Source organism: Halichoerus grypus, chromosome 8 (genome assembly GCF_964656455.1).
Source record: "Halichoerus grypus chromosome 8, mHalGry1.hap1.1, whole genome shotgun sequence".
Lineage (NCBI taxonomy): Eukaryota > Metazoa > Chordata > Mammalia > Carnivora > Phocidae > Halichoerus > Halichoerus grypus.
Window position 1 is genome coordinate 121,059,082 of NC_135719.1, and position 22,303 is coordinate 121,081,384.

The window sequence follows — 22,303 nt, forward strand, 5'->3', positions numbered from 1 at the left end:
TTGAGATAACTGGCTTGGGTCCCCATGCTCGCTTTGCTGTGTGACCCCCGGAAGTGACTTCCTCTAGGTCTCCATCTCAGTCACCTCTAATGAAAACTCGGTTTGTTTTCAGGTTTAAGTGATTGAATGCACACACGGACTGGGCAGCCATGTCAGGAACAGTAAGCACTCAATACATGTAAGCTGTTAGTATTATTATTGGCATTGCCCTAAATTTGGCCTCTTTCAAACCTTCCTGGGATAGGCAATACTCGTAAAATGCTTTGAGACTCAAAAGAGAAATCACCGAGCAGAATCTCAAGCCCTGCTGTTAGCATCATATTACTGTGCTCCTCGTTAGCCCCATTTTCCTGGAGGAGGTTGGGTCGAGGAGGCAGTGTGCTGCGTGAGGGCTGTGGGGAGCACAGCACGGCCCCCGAGCCAGATCTCCATTCCGCTCTCAGCCTCTGTTTTCCAAGGCTCCACTCTGCCCACCTCTCCATTCCATACTGAAATTGGCCTTGGCCCAGTGGAAAGAGCAAATGGGCTTTGAGTTTAGACAAACTTGGGTTTGAATCCCGCACTGTCATAGTTATGGAACTTGGAAAATAGACCTCTAAAAAGAATGTATCTCCTCTTCCATAAAATGGGGTTAGCAATACCCATACTCGGTGTTGAGAAGTCAAATGAGCTAAGTCTACAAAACCCCTTGCACGGGACCTGGCACAGAGGAGGCCTCCGACTATTCTTGAATGTTACAGGGTACAGTGGGTAATGATTAGCGTAACTTCCGACATCAGACATAGTGAGAAAAATAAGCATGACTCAGGCAAATAAGGTGGTTTCACACATCTTTGCCAAAGCAGAGCCTAGCACAGGAAGACAGATAAGCCGGTTCAGCCTGCCCTAGTAGAAGGGGGTTGGGTGGTTGTAAGTTGGACCTAAGGCAGACTGGGCCATTTTGAAGCTGAGCAGCTCATTTGTTCAACATTTAGGCGGCCAGCCTAGTTGACGATGACCCTGTTACACTTCATCCTCGTCTATGAGGTGAGCTCTCTATGTTTGTACCATGTGACCTGATCTCCTCTGATGGGACAAGAAGAGACACCTTGCCTAAACCGGACTAATCAGATTTTCCTGTCCAGGGAACTTGGATTGGGACTAAGAGATTCCACTCTCATTCTGGGATCTGCTTTGGAGGGAGAAGATATGAAAACCGGGGGACATGGTGTGGCCAACTTCTGCCATATGGACCGAGAGGCAGGGCAAACCAGCCTGCAGGGAGCGAGCAAGTGAAATTAGAGAGAGAGAGGAGAGGGAGAGGAAGACTATATTTCTACATTCTTGACAGTTCCCACTTCCTGTTTCCAGACTCCTTCTCAGGCCTGGATCCATTCTTGCCCTTGGATTTCCTTAGACACTTCTGAGTGCTTGCTTAATGATAAATACATCTTGTGTTCCCTGCACTGGATGATGTTGTGTGTGAAGCTATTTTGCGCTGTAGTTACAGAAGCCAGCTTAAGCAAAAAGAAGAAATTAGTGGAAGGTCCCAGGGCTCTCATGAGGTTGAGGAGGTTTGAACAACTCAGTTTCAGGAGGAGGCAGCATTAGGGACATTCTGAGTACTTCGGCCACAGACTGGGAAGCAGACTTCCTTCTGGCATGCATGCCATTAAGATGCCTCCATGTTGGGTCTCTCAGTTCCAAACTCAAAATTCCTGAAGTAGAGAGAATCTCATTGACCCATGATGAGCAATTACTCATGGCTGTGGGGTAGCTCCAGGCAGCGGAGGGTCTAACCAGGAGGGCAGGACATACCGCTCCTCAAGAACAAGGAGTGGGCATCGGTCAGCCCCCCTGTAGTGTCGCGTATGGGCTGGTTTGTGTGGCTGCCTATCATGCACGGGGAATTGTCTTCTTGCTGAGAAGGAGACAAGGTTTATAAAATAAGGTCTCTGACATCAAGAAGTTTATAGTCTGCCCACAAATAATCCTACTCCGAGGCAGCCTGTGGCAACTGCTAGCGGAGATGTAAAGCATGAACGTTACAGGAATTTAAAGAAAGGCAAGTTGCCGGGCACCTGGGTGGCTCAGTCGTTAAGCATCTGCCTTCGGCTCAGGTCATGATCCCAGAGTCCTGGGATCGAGCCCCGCATCAGGCTCCCTGCTCAGTGGGAAGCCTGCTTCTCCCTCTCCCACTCCCCCTGCTTGTGTTCCTGCTCTCACTATCTCTCTGTCAAATAAATAAATAAAATCTTAAAAAAAAAAAAAGTTGCCTTGCAGGTGTGGGGACTACAGCCCAGATTCTAGGCAAGGTCAAGGTTGACAAATGACTTATTGAACAAAACACTAAAAATGCACTCAACATGCCTTATAATCATAACCAGAAGGAACATGTACTTAAAATCAAATGTTAAATGCAATAGAGTATGAATGTGTTTTTTGGTGCACTAATCCAGAGTGTGTGAGCCACGTTGTCATACAAATAGGCACCAAGTGAAGCGTAGATACACACTGATCGTGTCCTGCCCAAAAGTAAGGTAAGTTACTCATATTCCTGGAACCCTTGGTCCTGCCCAGATTGTAAGCCTCTGGTCAGCCAATCTCCCCTCAACTCTCATCCCCATAGTGTTCGTGCTTGGGATCTCCTGGACCCTTCCTTCACTGGTCACTGGAAGCCTCCTTCCAAGGCGAATACAGTTTTAAAATATTTATTTTTATTGGTATATAACTGACATTCAACATTATACTAGTTTCAGGTGTATTATGTAATGATTCAATATTTGTAGATATTGCTAAATGATCACAATTCGTCTGCTCACCACACATAGTTACAATTTCTTTCCTTGTGATGAAAACTTTTAAAATCTGCTCTCCTAGCAACTTTCAAATATGCAATACTGTGTTTTTAACTGTAGTCATCATGCGGTACATGACATCTGCAGAACTGACTTATTTTATGGCAAATACATTCTTTTTTTAAAAGATTTTATTTATTTGAGAGAGAGAGAGAGAGACAGTGGGGGGAGGAGCAGAGGGAGAAGAACAAGCAGACTCTCTGCTGCTGAGCAGGGAGCCCGATTAGGGGTTCCATCCCAGGACCCTGGGATCATGACCTGAGCCAAAGACAGACGCTCAACGACTGAGCCACCCAGGCGCCCCATGGCGAATACATTCTTAATCTGTCCTCAGAATACTCTCTCCCCATCTTGGCCTCTAACAAAAACCTGGGTGACTTCATCTATTTTCACTGTCCAGCTGCCACATCTCTGGGGATCCCTTTCAACTGGATCTTCAAAACTGTTCTGGAGGTGCCGGGCTGGCTCAGTCAGAAGGGCTTGCAACTCTTGATCTCAGGATCATGAGTTCGAGCTCCACGTTGAGTGTAGAGATAACTAAACAAAATAATAAAATAAACTTAAAAAAAAAAACCCCAAAACACCAAAACCTGCTCTGGCCTGCACTGTCTCCCATGCTTCAGACCCTATGCACCCACTGCCTGCTGGAATCTCCTCCCAGAGATTCCAGGACGTGGCTGTCCCACGTACTTCCTACTCAGAGAACCTGAGGGAATTCATGGGCATTACCCCCTCATCCTGTGTTCTCTGTGCACTCATACGACAGCTTGGAGGTGAAATTTGATTCTTGCTCCCCCTTACCCACCCTGCCACATCTATCACCAACGTGTTATAACTTACCTTCTCAGCATTTCTCTAATTTGTCCCCTGCCTTTACCATTGCCCTATCAATCCCATGATTCACTGAATTAAGGCACAACTGTCGTTGCTTTGCCATCTCTCTTCATGACCTATTGCTATGTGACAAATTACCCCACAACTTAACAGTTGGAAACAAGTATGTATTGTGTCCCACGGTTTCTGAGGGTTAGGAATCTGGGAGTGGCTTAGCTGGGTGGTTCTGGCTCAGCATCGCTTAGGGGGCTACATCCTGCTGTTGGCGAGGGCTGTGGTTATCTCAAGACTCAATGGGGCTGGAGAATCTGCTTCAAGCCTACTCACGTGATTGTTGGCTGGTCTCCCTTCCTTGCCGGCTGTTGGCTGGAGGCTTCAGTCAGCCTCTCCTTAGGTTACCTGGGTGTCACCGCACTGCAGCTGGCTCCTCTCTGAGGTAATGGTGTGTTTGTGTGTGTGACAGAGAGAGAGGAAGAGAGAGAGAGGGAGAGAGATATTACTCAATATGGAATCCACAGTCTTTTTAAACCTAATTTCCAATGTTTTCACTTCTGCTGTATTCTACTGGTCGCATAGACCAAACCTCGTGTACATGTAGGAGAGTGTGAAAACCAAAATGTGAGGATCCTTGGGGGTCATCTTGGGAGTTGGCTACCACAACATCAATTTATCCCTTTCTTTGATAAAAACATCCCTTGATTGTCCTTTGGGAAACCACCCGTACCCCACTATTAAGTTACGGTATAAATGGGGCTGCCCCTTCTCCATTTCTGGTATGTGTCCCCATTTGCAGAATGGGTCTTGATTAGCTAAGGCCCATATCAATATATTTTGCTATGGATTGAATGTTTGTGTCCCTCTAAGAGTCATATGTTGAAACCCTAATTTCCAATGTGATGGTATTTGGAGGTGGTACCTTTGGAAGGTAATTAGGGTTAGATTAGGTCATGAGGATGGGGCCCTCATGATGAGATTAACATCTTTATAGAAAGAGGAGAAGAAACGTGATTTCTCTCTTTTCATGTTTGCCCCAAGGAAGGCCATATGAGGGCACAGCCAGGAAGAGGGCCCTTTCAAGAATCTGACCATACTGGCACCTTGGTCCTGGACTTCCAGCTTCCAGAACTGTGGGAAGCAAATGTTTATTGTTTAAGCGCCCCAGTCTATGGTATTCTGTTATAGCAGTCTGAATAGACTAAGACACAGTTTTTCTGGCCATAGCGATAGTTCTTGAATGAGCAGATAACCCAGTTGAAAGCCAATGAGACATTAGGAAATGTTTGCTAGAGCTTCTGGGAAGGATCAAAGAAGCTTCAATGGAAGCTCCTGGAAGTGATGTTCTCTCTTCCTCTTGATTTGGTGGCATGAGGTTCTGAGGCTAGGGCTGCTAACATCTTGCTAACACAAGCTGAGCCAGTCTGGGAATGAAGCTGACTCTCTGGGGAAGTAGAGCCAAATATGGATGCTGGAGATGCTCCTTGAGCTCTAGATCAAGCCAAGCTTACAGCTGGGCCTGTCTGTAAATTTCTCACTTATATTAACCAATAAGTAAACTCATTTTCCTAAGATGGTTATACTAGAAATTCTGTTCCTTGCCATATAGAGTCCCAACTGATTTTGGCCTCTTACAAACTTACCCCTCTAAAACATAAATCTGATCATGTTATCTCCTGGCATAAAATCTTACAACATCTACTCAGTGTTCACTGGATAGTCTGAGCTCATTAACATGGTGGTTGAGGCTTACCATAGTCCTCTCTATCTCCACATCCAGCCTCTTCTTTCCATGCTTCTGTTTTGAGCAACACTCAACTATTTATACCATATGCCCTACTGTTCTGAAGAGAGTCCCTGGCTGGGAGCATATGAACCTTAATCATGAATTAGGGTGGTAGAAAACATAAGCGAGAACTAGAGTCAGCCTAATCAAATTAGTCTGGAAGTCCCAGACCTAGATCCACAAGCTACACTTGTTCTGTGATAACCCTGGAGATCCTGGGCTTCTGGTTTTCCATCAGGCTCCCCATTTCTTCAGCTCTGAATTCCTCACAGTGTCTTACTGTGCCTTCAGCCAGATCTCTACAGAGCTCAATAGGACAACATAATTGCACCCTCAGGATATCTTATTCCACTTCTCCTTAACCCAAGCGATGACCATTTGAATTAAGTACTTGATATCCAAGCTCTTAAAATGGGACACTGTTTATAGGAATAAACACACAGCAGAACTTCTCATTCCCTTCCACCGCTCTTTATCCAAAGCATCCAGTTTTCTTCTGAGCTAAACTTGGCCACTAGTGGGTACTCTGATTTATCAGACAGATGTCAAGTGTTCTGCACTGGATTGGTCCTGTGTGTCTTGACCCTAATTATTGTATTAGAGAAGGAATAATTTCCAGTATTGGAGATGATCTTTTTTTTTTCTTTCAAGATTTTATTTAAATTCAAGTTAGTTAACAGTATTGGAGCTGATCTTGCGGTGGGGGGCTCTCTTCGGGGGATCTCACATGTGTGTCCCACCACAATGACTCTGTTATAAGTTGGTATAAGGAGTTAATACCTTTGAGGCTTCCCCCTCGATGTTAAAGAGCTCAGTAATTGGAAAGATGGAAAGAGCTCAGTAATTGTTTGTTCCCAGTTCCTGACAGCTTGGAGGATGGAGTAGGTATAGAAGTCAGCAAGCACTGGTAGGCTCTTGTCCAGTTCTCTTTCATAAACCCCTTGAATAGTTTGGTCTTTGGAATGCTGCAGTCTGTTATCTTTTACCTACAGAGGACTTGGGGGCATGAGAAAGAAGCTTTCATGTTCTTCATGGAAGAAGAACATGGGTTCTCCCTGTTACAGCAGCCTAACCTCCACAACGATTTCTGTCTTTTCTTTTTTTTAAAAAAAGATTTTATTTATTTATTTAACAGAGAGAGAGAGAGAGAGAGAGAGAGAGAGAGCACAAGCAGGGGGAGCAGGAGAGGGAGAAGCAGGCTCCCCGCTAAGAAAGGAGCCTGATGCAGGACTCGATCCCATGACCCTGGGATCATGACCTGAGCCAAAGGCAGACACTTAACCATCTGAGCCACCCAGGTGCCCGATTTCTGTCTTTTCTGAATGGAGAGCCAGGGCAGCCTGTCTCAGTACAGCTGCAATGTGCTGAGCGGACCAGGCACTGGGTCAAATACATTCCACGCACTGCCTCACTTACTCCTTATAACAACCCTATGAAGTAAGTACTATTATTGACTGATTTCTGACATGGGGAAGTGAGGCTTAGAAAGATCCGCGACACGCTGAAGATCATAGCGTCACTCCCTAACGAAGATCGTCCGAGTGCCTGTGATGTGCCAGGCCCTACTTCAGCCTCTGGAGCTGGATGGATGTTGGGGCTGAAATTCCAGCACACACGACTCCAGGTCCTTCAGCCTTAGCTGATGGGCTCAGCTGCTTCCCCTGTATGTTCAACCCACTGTCCTTTGTGATACCAACTGGATGCTTCTGTCCTTGTCCTAATGCTTATGCTGAAACCATTTACACATTCTAGCTCACACATTTCTAACACAGAGACAAGGATGCAGCTAAAGTTACTTACCTGTGATGTGAAATGTTGTCTCCTGATTTAATAAATGCTATAAGGTTTTGGATTTCCCTTTTGGATAAACTTTGGAATGAAAATCCTTTGGAACCACTGAGGTGGAAGAGACATGCTGGGCTTCACTGCTTCCAGCTGTGTGACTTTGAGTTTTGGTGTCAACTTTTTTTTTTTTAAGGAGGGTATGAATTGATTTTAGAGAGTTGTATGAGGGCTGACTTGGCTACTAAATCCAAAGCCCTGAACGCTATGCCTGGCACACAGTGAGGGGAAGATGAATGCAGCTTTTATTGAGGAGGATGAGAACTGCTTGGAGGCCACTGGATTTTGCAATCAGGTGGATGATGAACAGTGAGAGCAGTTTCAATGGAGAGGTGGGGGCGGAGAGGAGGAAGTCTGCTGCAGATGAACGAGAGCTTGAGAAAGTGGCATCTCAATGTGTAAAGACTACCTGCTCTGTTAAGAAATATGTTGGCTTAAAACTGTGGAAGGAGCCGTGATGTCCTTCGACAGATGAATGGATAAAGAAGATGTGGCTGATATATACCATATTACTCAGCCATCAGAAAGGATGAATACTTACTGTTCACATTGACGTGGATGGAACTGGAGGGGACTATGCTAAGTGAAATAAGTCAATTGGAGAAAGACAATTATCATATGATTTCACTCATATGTGGAATATAAGAAATAGTGCAGAAGACCGTAAGGGAAGGGAGGGAAAACTGGATGGGAAGAAATCAGAGAGGGAGACAAACCATGAGAGACTCTTAACTACAGGAAACAAACTGAGAGTTGCTGAAGGGGAGATGGGTGAGGGGATAGGGAAACTGGGGGATGGGCATTAAGGAGGGCACATGATGTGATGAGCACTGGGTGTTACACGCAACTGATGAATTGTTGAACACTACATCTGAAACTAATGGTGTACTGTGTGTTGGCTAACTGAATTTTAAAAAAAGAACTATGTTGGCTTAGGAAAGGCAAGATGGGGCAGTTTGACAAGTGACAGAGGCTAAGAGAAGAATTTCTTTAAAAAAAGTTTTAGGGCACCTGGGTGGTTCAGTTGGTTAAGCATCTGCCTTTGACTCAGGTCATGATCCTAAGGTCCTTGGATGGAGTCCCGCATCAGGCTCCCTGCTTGGCGGGGAGTCTGCTTCTCTCTTTCCATCTGCCCCTCCCCCCTGCTTGCTCTCTCTCTCTCTCTCTCTCTCAAATAAATAAATAAAATCTTTTAAAAAAAGTTTTAAAGGGGGAAGCAAAGCAGGTTGGACAGTTAAGGATCAAAGAGGTAGTGGAGAGGATGGAACTTTAGAAAAAAAGGAGAGAGAGAAAAATAATCAATGGAGCAAGGTCTGGAATCTGGTGCACAAAGAACCAAAGGCTTGAACAGAAATTGCACCCCTTGTTTCTCTGGGACAGATGAGAAGAAGATGGGTGAAGATAGAGGTAATCTGAAGATGGAGGGGTGAGAGATGGAAGCAGTGGCAGCCTGATAACTTCGATTCTTTTTTCTTTATTCCCAGACAATAGAAGATAATGTCTATTTTCTGTATGACGTAGGAAGCACTGTGGTAGTTAGCCTTCAATGACCCCTGTCATCCCCTCCTCCTGGTTCTCATGGCCTGTGTAGCTCCCTCCCACACTGTCCACACCGTACCCGGGTTGGCCTCTGTGACCAATAGCATACAACAGAAGCTCTGTGCTCTGGGTTGAATTGTGTCTTCTGCAGAAAGGTGTGTTGAAGTTCTAACCCCCAGTGCCTCAGGATGTGACCTTAGTTGGAAATAGGGTCTTTATAGACGTAATTAAGGTAAAATGAGATTGTTAGGGCAGGCTGTAATCCAATACGATTGGTGTCCTTATCAAAAAGGGGAAACTCAGGCAGAAACTCAAACAAACACGTGCAGAGGGACAATGATGAAGACACACAGGAGGAGACAGCCATGTGACTGGAGTGGTGCATCTGCAAGCCAAAAACACCAAGGATGGCTGACAAACACCAGACACTAGGAAGAGGCAAAAAGGATCCTCCCCTAGAGCTGTTGGAGGAAGCACAGCTCTGCTGATACCTTGATTTGGGACTTCTAGCCTCCGGAACTGTGACACAATACATTTCTATTGTTGTAACCCACCCAGTTTTTGGTATTTTGTGATGGCAGCCCTAGCAAACTAATACACTATGGTATGTCATTTCCAAGAGCAGTTTATAAAAAGACTGTAACTTCTTCTTTGGTGCACTCTCTCAGATCACTCCCTCTTGGGATAGTCAGCTGCCATGTCATGAGGATATTCAGGCAGCTTATGGAGAGACCCACACGGGAAAGAACCAAAGTCTCCAGTCAACAGCCAGCAAGGGCCTGAGGTGTGTCAAGAGTTGTGGGAGTGAACTTGGAAGTAGATCCCCCCAGTTGAGGCCTCAGATGAGACCACAGCTCCAGCTGACAGCTTGACTGCAGTTTCATGAGACTCTAAGCTGAACCACCCAGGCAAGCCATTCCTGAATTCCCAAATCACAGAAACTATGAGATAATAAATGCTGTTCTTTCAAGTTGTTAACTTTAGGGGTATTTTGTCACACAGTAACAGATAACTAATACACCTGCTAACAATGAAGGAGACATTGTTCCTTAACAAGAGGAGAGAGAGCAGGGAATGGCTGCTGAGATCATGAGAAAGGGAGCAGCAAACCAACAATACAGTTCTGATTAGTGGATGCAAATTATAGTTCAGAACCACTTGATGAGGGTGCCAGTTAGATATTCAGATTCCTGAGCATCACATTTCTGAATCAGGCTTTTCTCTGGGAAAATGGCACTGGGGATCTACTCTTGGAAAAGTGCCCAAATGATTCTTTTTAAAGAACCATTGAGTTAGGAGTCCCTAGGTGGCTCAGTCAGTTAAACACCGGCCTTCAGTTCAGGTCATGATCCCAGGGTCCTGGGATTGAGCCCTGCATCAGGCTCCCTGCTCAGTGGGGAGTCTGCTTCTTCCTCTCCCTGCCCCCCACCTCATGCTCTCACTCTCTCTCTCCCAAATGAATAAATAAAATCTAAAAAAAAAACAAAAAAAACCCAAACCATTGAGTTAGAGGATAATTGAGAGCAGAGGTAAAAGTGGGACAGAACTAGAATTTAAACTGGGTGTTAATTCATAGCACAACTGGCATCAATAAGCACTATGCTATGGACATATAAAGAATTTCTAAGTTTTGTCAATAATTCAGTAAATTCTGAGTTAGTGGGAATTACTTTGTATCCCTAAGAAAATATTCTCAGGAGCCCTTATGCTAATCTTCCCTTCTCTTTGTTTCTAAAGATACTGCCCTATTTCTCCTTCAGCTCAATCCCTGTGCAGAGAAGCTCTGCCATTTCCGATTTCTACCTCACTCCAACCTTCTCTAGCCTTGGTGGTCAGGACTTTTCAAAGTCAGGAGAAGTGCTTCTGGGATTTCTGGGGCCACCCTAATATACAGAAAGGCATCCCATGAAGGTCATGCTTTTGTGAAAAGGGCCTTGACAGGAAAATCAGGAAGTGGGATGTTCTGGGCAGAATAGATGGTTAAATTCTGTAAGCCTCAGCTTCTTCATTTAAAAAATGCTATACACCTACATGGAAGGGTTGTGTAAGGATTGACTGAGCTGATGTGTACAGTGTCCTTAGACAATGCCTGGCACACAATAGTGGCTCAGGAAACAGGAGCTGTCAATATTAAGAAGTATGGTAAGGGGGATGTGTTTAGGTGCTCTGAACTTAAGTTTATCTGCTTCCCCATGACTGTCCCAATCAGGGCTCCAGCCATAACCTGAGTGAGATATGGGTATTTGGAGGAGGGAAGATGGAGCTAGATGATAGATGGATTTTATGGGGAACAAAAAAGTGAGTTCCTAGATCTAGGTCAGCATTCCTCTCAGACTCCTGGTTGAGTATTAGAATGACCTGCAGTCCTTACTAACAAACTAGGGTTCCAGCCCAGACAATTAAATCAGAATTTCAGCCAGTAGGGACCCAAGCAGCAGAACATTACAAACACTTCCCAGATGATTTTAGTTTATGGCTGGTGTTGAGAAACACTGATGTAGGCACTAAAATTAAAGTAGTGGGTTCACAGGTCTTTTAATTATTATGCACTAAATTAAACAACGATAAAAAAATCACAATGTAGCAATAGAAAGAAGTCAAATAGGGCTGTAGGGGTAAATCTGTCAAAAAATGGAACATTTTAAAAAACCATAAATTTCCAAGAGAAATTAAGGATACCCTTTCAAAAAATCTTTAGAATTATTAGCTAGAAGCAAGGAAGTAGCACTTTTTCTTTGTGTTGGAAGATTTGGATAGGAATTTTTAAGCATCTGGTGGTATTTAGGGCATTTTCAGAAAAACAGAGTTACTGATTGGGTTCTTTCCCTGGTCATGTGCTTGCATCATGTTAAGTGGAAAAACAGACACAAATTTGAATATACACTTTTGATCATAAATATATTAAAGAGACATGGAAAATGCCCATGATTATGTTTTATGAATAAAAACCTCTCATGAAACCAAATTCTATATATGAGGATGATTCATATTTTCAAAATGCAATTGTGCTTTTTAGAAGCACACTACAGAGAAATTATTTAAAAAGCCAAATAGGTATCCTTTCAGGGTTGGGAATAAGAATATACTTTAAACATCTTTTTAAAAAAATCTATGTTTTTTGAAAATGGTGATGTATTATTTTTGAATTGGAAAATAAAACATGTATTAAACACTCAGGAAAGAAAACAGAAGAAGGAAAAACAGCGAACCATGACCCGAGGTTCATTTGGTGAGCTGGGATCACGAGTGTTCTCTTCTTTCAGTTATTTTCCCTGTTGTACATTTTTGTGACAGTGAGCATATAGATATTTTTATAATTGGGACACGATGAACTCTTTAAAAATAAAGCTCAAACCCTCTATCCTTGTTTACAGTTTTATCTGCCAAAGGGAGTTGGGTGGAGCTTTCACAAAACAGTTTAAAATTTAGGAATCAGTTAGCTCAGGCGTTGGCAAATGTTTTCTGTAAAGAGCCAGATAGTCAATATTTTAGGTATTGTGGTCCATACGGTCTCTATCGCAACTACGCAGCCCTGCTTCTGTGGCAGGACAACAGATACAGGCAGTAAGTAAAAGAACAGGAGTGGCTGTGCTCAAAAAAAAATTTATGGATGGATACTGACCTTTGAATTTCATCTAATTTTCATGTGTCACGAAATCTTCTTTTGATCACCTTCCCCCAGCCCCAACCATTAAAAATGTAAAACCATCCTCAGGCCATACAAAAACAAGTGGCAGGCTGGATTAGGCCCACAGGCCATAATTTGCTGATCCCTGTGTTCAGTGAAATCAGGAACGTGACGAATGAAACCTCCCACGGTTATGCTGAAAGACCCCAACAGAGATGGCCAATAAACTGTGTTAACTTTTTAATTTCATTTTATTGTTTATTTTATTTTATTTTAAGGAAAAAGCCATTGGTTTTTTTTTTTAAGATTTTATTTATTTGTCAGAGAGAGAGAGAGAGAGAGAGAGACAGCACAAGCAGGGGGAGCGGCAGGCGGAGGGAGAAGTAGGCTCCTCACTGAGCAAGGAGCCTGAGCAGGGAGTCTGCTTGGGATTCTCCCCCACTGCCTCTGCCCACCCCCCTGGATACTCTCTCTCTCTCTCTCAAATAAATAAATAAATCTTTAAAGAAAAAAAAAAAAGAAAATGATGACCCCTGTACCCCCTGTGCCCAACCAATGAGAAAACACACTTTTCTCCAAAGACCTTTGGACTTTCCTTCAAAACAATCCCTCCAACTTCCTCCTTCTCCATAACATGTTCTTCTTGTTGGACTTGCCTATGGTTTTTCTGCAGCTTATATATCTTGAGTTACAATTCTCTACTATTCCTGAATAAACTCATTTTGCTGGTGAAATAATGGTTTTATTTTTAAGATTAATAGGCTTTATAAAAAAAAAAAATTACTCCTGAAGAAAATCACAATGCTGTGTGCTGAAGACTGCCACTTTTTTCATGATGTACACAGCACCTTCAGTCTTGTCTTTCACTCCCAGAAAACCTTCTTTAGATTACTTTCTGTTATTGCCGCAAAAATAACATTTAGTGAGTGAAATCGCAAGTGATTGCTTCTATCATAGTCAATAGAAAGTGTAGAAAATAATTGGAAGACCGTTTTTTAAAAAATTATGCAGAAAGCAAACAAATGTAGCTAAATTAAGTACTGGTTTGGGACAGTTTGTACATTATGAGATGCCAGTGTTTATTAGGCTAGTGGCTAAAGGTGTTTTCCTTTAACAAACGCTTATTTTCTTTTAAATCCACCTTCATTCCCCACACCATAGATGACTAAATTCACAATTTTGCTATATACCTACTGAGGCTCTTCTTAAAATAAACAAATATATAGGGGCGCCTGGGTGGCTCAGTCCATTGAGCATCTGCCTTTGGCTCAGGTCATGATCCCAGAGTCCTGGGATGGAGCCCCGTGACAGGCTCCCTGCTCAGCGAGGGTGAGGTGGTGGTGGTGGTGGTGTCTGCTTCTCCCTCCTCCATGCTGTCTCTCAAAATCTTTTTTAAAAAATTAAAAAATAAACAAATGTATGAATGGACGAGCTCATTCCATACAAATTATCCAAATTCTAACCTAGAGTTTCTAAGGGCTGGAAGGTCAGAGTAAGGGTCTGTAGCTCTGCTGCTTCTTGAACTACCTTATCTCTGTGTAACTCTAGTTGCAAACAGCAACCCTTGATGCTGGGCACCTCTGAAAATTGGGGTGCCTTGGGTTCCACCTAAAAGCGTTAAAGAAAAGTAACATTTTCACAATCATTCTCTTTATGCCTGGATTGCTAAGCCTGACACCCTTGCTGGGAAAATGTGGAGCTAAGGAGGTGGAAGGCTGTTTCACCTTCATTTTGAAACACAGACTTTGTTTTTGATGAATGCTCTACTTTTACGTGTTACATTACAGAAACCTGAACAGGGAGGGTTAACCAAATACTATTTGGCCTTTCAAAGTAGCTTGAAACCTCTTCCAACCAGATCAGCCCTAGTGCAGAAATCTGCATTCTGGCTTCAATTCACGATGGCCTGCTAGCTGCAGTCCCAGTTTGAGTATTTCATCATGCAAGAACCTTCCATGTAAAAAATACTGCAGTTCCTTATCCTTCTTAGTATAAACCGCACGTCCATGGTATGATAGTATGGTTAAAATATTCACTTGTGCATTAAGGAGCGTCCTCCAAAACCATAAACAGCAAGACGCAAGGGGTCATAGATGGCCAAATATTTTTGCAAAGCCTGAGTTTCTTTTACCCAGTACTTTTCAGGGTATCTAAAAAAATACTTAAGATAAAAAAGAAGTGTCATTTGCTCTAGCGTATCTTCACGGGAGAAACAATGACGAACAGCACTTCGCGGCCTAGTTGGAGCACATACTCTCAACCGCGGCCCTTCCAGCGTCGGGCCCCTGACGGCCACAACCACGCCAATTCCCGCCCCTCGGCTCCGCCCATCGCGGGTGTAGGTCGCTTGGGCGGTTACGGTAAAGAGGTCCCAGCCCCGCGTAAACTTCCGGCTCTGCGGAAATTTCCGTCCCTGGATCCAGCAGGGAGGTCCCAGGGGCGGTACCGGAAGTGACGCAAGGGCGCGCCCTCCATTTTGTGAAACGCAGGAGCAGCTAAGTGCGTCAGTTGTGGAGAGGCGTAGACGAGTTTAGTCCTGGTCTGCGGGGAGGTAGACGGCTCCGTCGCAGACTACGGACCTCTCTGGTCTCCGCTGCCAAAGATCCTGTCCGGTAGGTGAGTGGCTCACTTTGAGGGAAAGGCTTCTCGGATCGAGGCTTCTTCATGGCCGCTCAGATCGTGAGTGGCCAGGGCTGCTCTCTTTGCGGAGGACGGCGTCCAATGAGCGCAGTATATTCGAGGTGGGCGCTGGGGCACGTCTCCTTTTGGGTATTGTTTGAGGGGAACTGATGGTGGAAGGGCGGTCGTGGTTATGGTCGTTTTTACACGGGCTCGTGTGCCCCTCCCTGCCTCCTTACCTCTTCACTACCCGGACCCCCCCGAGTATTGGGCCGAGACCTTTGCTCGGGGTGTGGTTAGGGCTTTCTGCGGGCGGGTACAATGACTCCGGAACTGTGGAGTCCCGGGGAGGGGGAGGGAGAAGGGCGTTTGGCACGCGCGGCTCACCCCACTGCTGTCTCCGCCGCCGCCATTTTGTGGCTGCCAGCGTCCGCCCGCCGCCGTCTGGGCAGGCGCGGCGGTGGCGTCGCGAGATCCCGGCTTCCACCCGCTGTGACGCTCCTGGGAGGCGGCGACGTGCGCGCGGCCCGTCGCCATTGGGCTGGCCTTGCGGAGGGCGGGGTCGGCTCCGCCCGCACTTCTCGGCCTTTCCTAACTGCGGCAGATGGGAGGGGGCCAGAAGAGCCGGGGAGAGAGTGCGGCTGCGCAGTTCCAGAGGCGGCAGTGGGCGTTGCGGTTGCTGCGGTCTGGGCCCAGGGAAGGATCGTGTTGGGAGCCGAGTTTTAATTTTGTCTGCAAGGGACCTGGCCTAATAAGAGGCAACTCTTGGCAATCTTGTTTATAACATCACCGGGTAAACATTTTATTTTATGCCGTTTATGTTTTTGATCCCTTGACCAGGCATTCTTCTGACATTCACTGGTATTGTCTTAATTGAATTATTTTGTGACAGGAAATACTAGCCGGACACCATGAGTGGTTGTCGAGTATTCATCGGGAGGCTAAATCCAGCGGCCAGGGAAAAAGACGTGGAGAGATTCTTCAAGGGGTATGGACGAATAAGAGATATTGATCTGAAAAGAGGTTTTGGTTTTGTGGTAAGTACTTACAACTGGTTGTTTAGAGCTACTGTTAAGTCGGTAAAGATTTTGATAAGCAGTGGTTTTGATTTTACTGAGTTGAGGGTATTTTTAAGGGATAAAAGAACCTCACGGTTAGTTGGAGGGAAACCACTCCTGCTCACTTTTCCATTGAGCTTATGTGTATGGCACTGTCATTAAGATACTCATGCTGTCACACGGTTTTAGTGATTTTTAGTATGGCGTAGAATACACTTTAAAGACATGATAAGCACTGGCTTTTTTTTTTTTTTTTTCATGTTTACATTTTAGGAATTTGAGGATCCCAGGGATGCAGATGATGCTGTATATGAACTCGATGGAAAAGAACTGTGCAGTGAAAGGTGAGAACGTTAGTTTTGTAACTAGTTAGCACTGTAAGATAGACTAGGTCAGCTGGGATATTTCAGAGTAAATGTTGGGTAGCTTGTGTGGATAACAAAGCCTTTTTTTCCCCTTCCTGTAGGGTTACTATTGAACATGCTAGGGCTCGGTCTCGAGGTGGACGAGGTAGAGGACGCTATTCTGACCGTTTTAGTAGTCGCAGACCTCGAAATGATAGACGGTATGTGATGGATCGTGAATGGCTGCTTTGAACAATCATTACTGCAGGAGGAGCTTTTAATGCTTAAGAACCATTAGCAATAAGTGATTTTGGTACTTAACATATAATCATTTCTATTATTTCTATGTTAGTCCATTGTTGCTGATGAGTGTGTGTAATAAGTCTTATAAAATAATTCAGAAACTCGATGGGAGTCATTTGAATGACTTGTTCTGATTGTTTGAATTTGCCCACAGTCGAACACAGTAGGTACACACTGCTGCATTTCTTCCATTGTGAGTACTCATTTTCTTCCTCAGAAATGCTCCACCTGTAAGAACAGAAAATCGGCTTATAGTTGAGAATTTATCTTCAAGAGTCAGCTGGCAGGTTTGTTGAAATACAGTTTTGAGCTATTTTAATGTGGCTTTTTAAAAATTAATGGGTTAGTTAATGTTTTATTATGTTTTATTAAAAGTAATTTTATCTTTAATTAAATTAATGGAATTAATTGTAATTTTAAAATTTTAATTAAACGTAATTGGGGGATGTTTGAAATTTTAATATTAGTGATCAAATGTTTAATGTTTTGAGGATATTTTTCTTGTTTTTTAAAATCAATTTTAACCAAATATTAAACCCTTTATTTGCCAGCCTATCTGTGTCGTTGGCCTTATGACGAGGAGTGCCTGTGGGTTATCCTAATCGTTGTCTTGGTCACTCTTGGTTGGGCCTGGTTGACTTTGCCAGTCAGCTCCTACAGTGATCAATTGGCCACCTCTAGATCTGTGTTTGCCGGTCTAGACGTAATCGGTGCACTTACTTGAAGTGCCAGGTTGCAGCGATCCCAGAGCGTTGATAACGTGATCTGATCCCTAAGTTGAGAGCTGTCTTCCTGTAACGCTTCCGAATAAGAGGTCCTGGTCGAAAAGAGTTGAAAGATACGAAATTAGGTGGTCGTTGGAATCCTGATCGCAGTAAAGTGGTCCTTGGTAACTGCACAAGAGTAGAACATGTCTGCATCCGCCAGTAGTCTGCTAATAGGGAGGGCTGTGCGATTAAAGGCTTCCATCGATTGGGTAGTGTCCTTCAAGTGGGTGGCGAAGAGCCAGTCGGGCATATGTCATGAAGGTTTCTCCGACCGATTAATGGTTTGCTGCTTGACTAGCCTAGGGAAATAATAATAAAGGTAAAGTAAACTTTTTTAATGACATATGGGGCACAAAATAACTGGTGTCTTGTAAATGTTCTGTTTTTTTTTTTTAATATAAAATTCCTACTTTAGTCTTTACTTTAAAAATATGTACTGTTTCTTTTTGTTTTGTTTTTTTTGTTTTGTTTTGTTTTTTTCCTTTTGTATTGAGCTCAGTATAAACTAATACTACTTTAATGTTAAAATGTGAATTTCCTCTAGCATTTTGCTTAAAAGCAATAATGCTTTTTGCTTATTTCGTGCCCTGGCATAGATAATTTTTGAATTCTGATAGAATACAAGTGTGGTAAATGCCATGTTTGTACTTTATCTAACATCTTCTCTTCCAGTAGTCTTGTTTTTTATACCATGTGGTTGTTTGTGTGTCAAGTTGCCTTTTCTTTGCTTGACACAATTGTCTTGTGTTAAGGATCTCAAAGATTTCATGAGACAAGCTGGGGAAGTAACCTTTGCGGATGCACATCGACCTAAATTAAATGAAGGGTGAGTGTGTATTGAAGGTCATAACAGCCTTTTAAAACCTACTGAAAGTTTTACTGTGAATGTTTCCTGAAAACTTAGAATTTGGATATGTTGGAGTGCAGTGGTTCTCCATTGAGGATGAATTTGTTCTGTAGGGGGGCATTGGACCACATTTTTGGTGGTTGTGATGGGTCGAGGGTGCTCCCAGCATCTTGTGGGTGGGTAGAGGCCAGGGATACTGCTAAACATGGCCACCAAGCATAGGAAAAGCCCTCCACTACAAAGAACTGTGTAGCTTAAAATGTCAGTGGTTTGGAGGTCGAGAAACCTTGTAATGCTGTTCTCAAGCTCTAAGATTCTTAATATAGCAGTAGCAAAAGTATCTAGGAAAGGTAATCTAGATACTCTGGATTGCTATACGTAGTTTGAGACCAGACTACCGGATGTATATAACTTTACAAATGGCTTTTTTTCATCGTAGGGTGGTTGAGTTTGCCTCTTATGGTGATTTAAAGAATGCTATTGAAAAACTTTCCGGAAAGGAAATAAATGGGAGAAAAATCAAATTAATCGAAGGCAGCAAAAGGCACAGGTATCTCTCTTAACATTTAAGACAAAGTTTTAGTTGGTGGGTTTGTAGGGCCTGCCACTTACGTTGTATTTTTTTGTTTTTTGTTTTCCTTTCTAGTAGGTCACGAAGCAGGTCTCGTTCCAGGACCAGGAGTTCCTCTAGGTCTCGTAGCCGGTCTCGTTCCCGGAGTCGCAAGTCTTACAGCAGGTCCAGGAGCAGGAGCCGGAGCCGGAGCAAATCCCGTTCTGTTAGTAGGTCTCCTGTGCCTGAGAAGAGCCAGAAACGTGGTTCTTCAAGTAGATCTAAGTCTCCAGCATCTGTGGATCGCCAGAGGTCCAGGTCCCGATCCCGGTCAAGGTCCAGATCAGTTGACAGTGGCAATTAAACTGTAAATAACTTGCCCTGGGGGCCTTTTTTAAAAAAACAAATTCCCAAACCATACTTGCTAAAAATTCTGGTAAGTATGTGCTTTTCTGTGGGGGGTGGGGTTTGGAGGGGGGGTTTGGGTTGGGCTGGATATCTTTGTAGATGTGGACCACCAAGGGGTTGTTGAAAACTAATTGTATTAAATGTCTTTTGATAAGCCTTCCGCTCACATTTTTGTGACTGTCTGAAGTGTATAGTTTGTGTATATTGAGAGAGCTCTTTTATAACTAAAGCAAATTTAATTTTTTTGTACTAGAAAAGATTTGAACATTTTAGTTCTTGGTTATTCAAATATGTTAATTCAGAATTAGTTTAATGCCTCAATTAAACTAATTAATAGCTTTGGACATTTAAAAGAGCTCTAAATTTGCTTGTACATAAAGGCTTGCGTTTTCCTTGTTAGGGTCAAGGGTGTCCTCCCACCCACCCTTTAACAGCTGCCTGACAAAGACACGGTAAAGCAGCTGTTGTTATTGATAATAAAAGATTATAAAACTGCTTTTGTCTGTTTGTCTGAAGGATGTATGCTATTACTTTTTCTTCCCCATCTGTGTTCACGTTTAAAATGCTGTGTAGAGAATCCTGGAGTTTGGTGGTGGATTTTTAAAGGTTTTTTTTGTTTTGTTTTGTGTTTTAATTTAAATCTTATCCTTGCCATTTCTGGGCTAGTCAAAACAAGGGCAGAGAAGTTGCATACTGTCCAAAACAATGACGGTTAAGTTCCCTGTGTGATCCTCTCCCATGCTCTTTCCCTTTAATCATTTTAAAGAAATTGGTATCAATCACGCTATTACAGGTTTCCATAGCCAAGAGAAGAAGTAATTGGGGAAGCAAATTGTAAAAATGTTTTATGCTTATTTTAAAGGTAATATAATTTTGACAGATTACCATATAAAGTTTAAGTCCATGCACAAGAATGTTTTAAGGGGTTTCACATGTTTTTTCTTTCAATGACGAGCTGTGGATATGGCAGTATGTTAAAAGGAAAATCGTTTAATAGAGAAGAAAACTGCTTAAGGTTCTACATCCATCTTTGTTTTGAGCCCTATACCTGTAGATAATGAGCTTTATTGTCTCCTAGTAATCTCAGAGACTTAGATTTTCTTAGTCCTCTATAGGAGTAATCAGTTGGATAAATGTTTGGTTATGGTGAATGGCATGTGGTAGCCAGGTAACATTACAAATATCTTCCCTTTATGTCCACTGAATCCTAACAGCTACTTCGTACATAATAACCACTTTGCAGGAGGGAATTCAGGGCCAGAGAAGAGTCAAGTAAATGGTGGACTGGTACTGGAATTGAGGAAGTCTAGTTCCCCAGAACCTGAAAAGAGTATTTTCTTTTCGTGGATACTCATCTGCCCTAGCCTTGCAGGGGATTTTGAGGAAAGAAGTACCAGAAGGATTGCTTTTGGCTTCCCAAAGTATGGGGATTGGGTAGTAGGAATCTATTTGGGGGTAGGTGTGAAAAGTTGTTTGTATACATTTGTCATACCCAAAACTATAGAAACTCATGCCACAAAATGGGGAAGCTGATCCTTCTACCATGAATGAGGCGGATTCTAGGGAGGGTTTGAGTGTTGTGCTTATTAATTTACTCGGGTGGAGGCTTAATTAATGTAAAGCAGCGGAACCTAGGTTTTTATTAGGTTGGAAGGCTGGAAATGAGTCAATTGCTACCAAATGGAAAGAGGCAATTTTTTTCCCTTAGGCTTTTATATGTAACTGGGTAGTATGATGGATGTACTTTTTGATGTTTTATCAGTTGACTTTATTCTATTTTTAGTTTTTCACCTTTCTTTACCCCTGAAGTGTCAGTGGCTTACCCATTTACTATTACAAATATTTGTTACAGAGTGAAACATTAAAATAAGGCCCTTTGAGCAAATGGCAGAGATGACTGGGAGTTGGCTTGAACCAACAAATTAACCTTAATTCCCAGATCCAGGATCTGAGAAATAGGAGTCTGAGTATAATCCTAAGCAAAGTTTTAGGGCCAGCTTTTGTGTGACATAGTGTAACTTGTTTTCCTTATATATTTCTTTTACCTAGTTCTCTGTTGAAGGATAATTTGGGAGTATACTAGATCTCAGATCTACCCCTACCTTCCTGAGAAAACTAATTCTGTTGGTTCTGCTTAACCAAGTTTCCTGGCCGGTGATGACTGCTAGTTGGTAGAACAATTTGAACAGATTCGTAAATAAGGGTATAATATGTAAAAATAGTTGGGTAGACCTTTTCACAGATCTTTTTTTAAGAGTGTTAGTGACCCAGATTGGTAATTTTTTTTTTTTAAAGTAGGCTCCACACCCACCCTGGAGCCCAGTGCGGGGCTTAAACTGAACCCACAGATCAAAGACCTGAGCTGAGATCAAAAGTTGGATGGACGCTTAACCGACTGAGCCACCCAGGCGCCCCCTTCTCCCCCCAATTGGTGATTTTTGCTCTGGTATCAGGAGTATTGGTGGTCCTGAACATTGGGCAACTGATGCCCTAAAATTGTCCTTAGGGTTTCGGTTGAACTTAATCATACTAAACGGTACAAAAATCACAAGTAAGTAAGTAGCCACAGTCTGTTATTTGCAAGTATTGTTTATTCTACCTAATGCTTATTTGCTTGCATATGAGCAATATATATGTTTCATTGGAGAAAATTCAAAATTTTAGAATTAGACTTTAGAGAAATCACTCATTTTGCAGTAGCTTGTAGTACTCTGACTTTTGAAGGGGATCATACGAAAACCACTGACAGTTAATTGATGGGATAGATTAATGAATAATTCTGTGGATGTTCGGGTTTCCTTGTTTCCTGGCTTTTCCCTTCTCCCTCTGCGGTCTCCAGAAATGTCCATTTCACAAATTACGGCTGAGTTTTTGAGTTAGTCTTGTTTAATTGCTTTTGCATTTTCTGTCTGCTTTTGTACATTCAGTGTCATGTTGGCGTTCTCAG

At 43.1% G+C, this 22,303-nt stretch overlaps 1 protein-coding gene and 1 long non-coding RNA gene across 5 annotated transcripts; both read left to right on the forward strand.

Annotated features, from left to right (window-relative positions):
• Positions 1 to 450: 450 nt before the first annotated feature.
• LOC118545157 (uncharacterized) lies at positions 451 to 1,445 on the forward strand. The gene is made up of 2 exons (XR_004921971.2): positions 451 to 1,026; positions 1,125 to 1,445. It is a non-coding gene; the product is annotated as an uncharacterized LOC118545157 (long non-coding RNA).
• Positions 1,446 to 14,917: 13,472 nt separating this feature from the next.
• Positions 14,918 to 19,851, forward strand: SRSF5 (serine and arginine rich splicing factor 5). 4 transcript variants are annotated; one of them, XM_036107252.2, is made up of 8 exons: positions 14,918 to 15,072; positions 15,972 to 16,116; positions 16,411 to 16,481; positions 16,604 to 16,702; positions 17,002 to 17,071; positions 18,304 to 18,377; positions 18,838 to 18,948; positions 19,045 to 19,851. In XM_036107252.2, the coding sequence occupies exons 2-8, from the start codon at positions 15,991 to 15,993 to the stop codon at positions 19,310 to 19,312; spliced, it is 819 nt and encodes a 272-aa protein (XP_035963145.1). In that variant the 5' UTR covers positions 14,918 to 15,072; positions 15,972 to 15,990; the 3' UTR covers positions 19,313 to 19,851. The 4 variants fall into 4 exon arrangements, with proteins under 4 accessions (XP_035963145.1, XP_035963143.1, XP_035963142.1 ...); XM_036107250.2 differs by having other exon boundaries at positions 14,919 to 15,076; XM_036107249.2 differs by having other exon boundaries at positions 14,930 to 15,201.
• The last annotated feature ends 2,452 nt before the right edge of the window (positions 19,852 to 22,303 follow it).

Excerpts from the sequence above, each read along its gene's own strand:
- SRSF5 (XM_036107252.2), top strand. The coding sequence starts at position 15,991 with ATGAGTGGTTGTCGAGTATTCATCGGGAGGCTAAATCCAGCGGCCAGG. Across the intron at positions 16,117-16,410 it reads AAAGAGGTTTTGGTTTTGTG|GAATTTGAGGATCCCAGGGA; the intron begins GTAAGTACTTAC and ends TTTACATTTTAG. Across the intron at positions 16,482-16,603 it reads AAAGAACTGTGCAGTGAAAG|GGTTACTATTGAACATGCTA; the intron begins GTGAGAACGTTA and ends CCCTTCCTGTAG.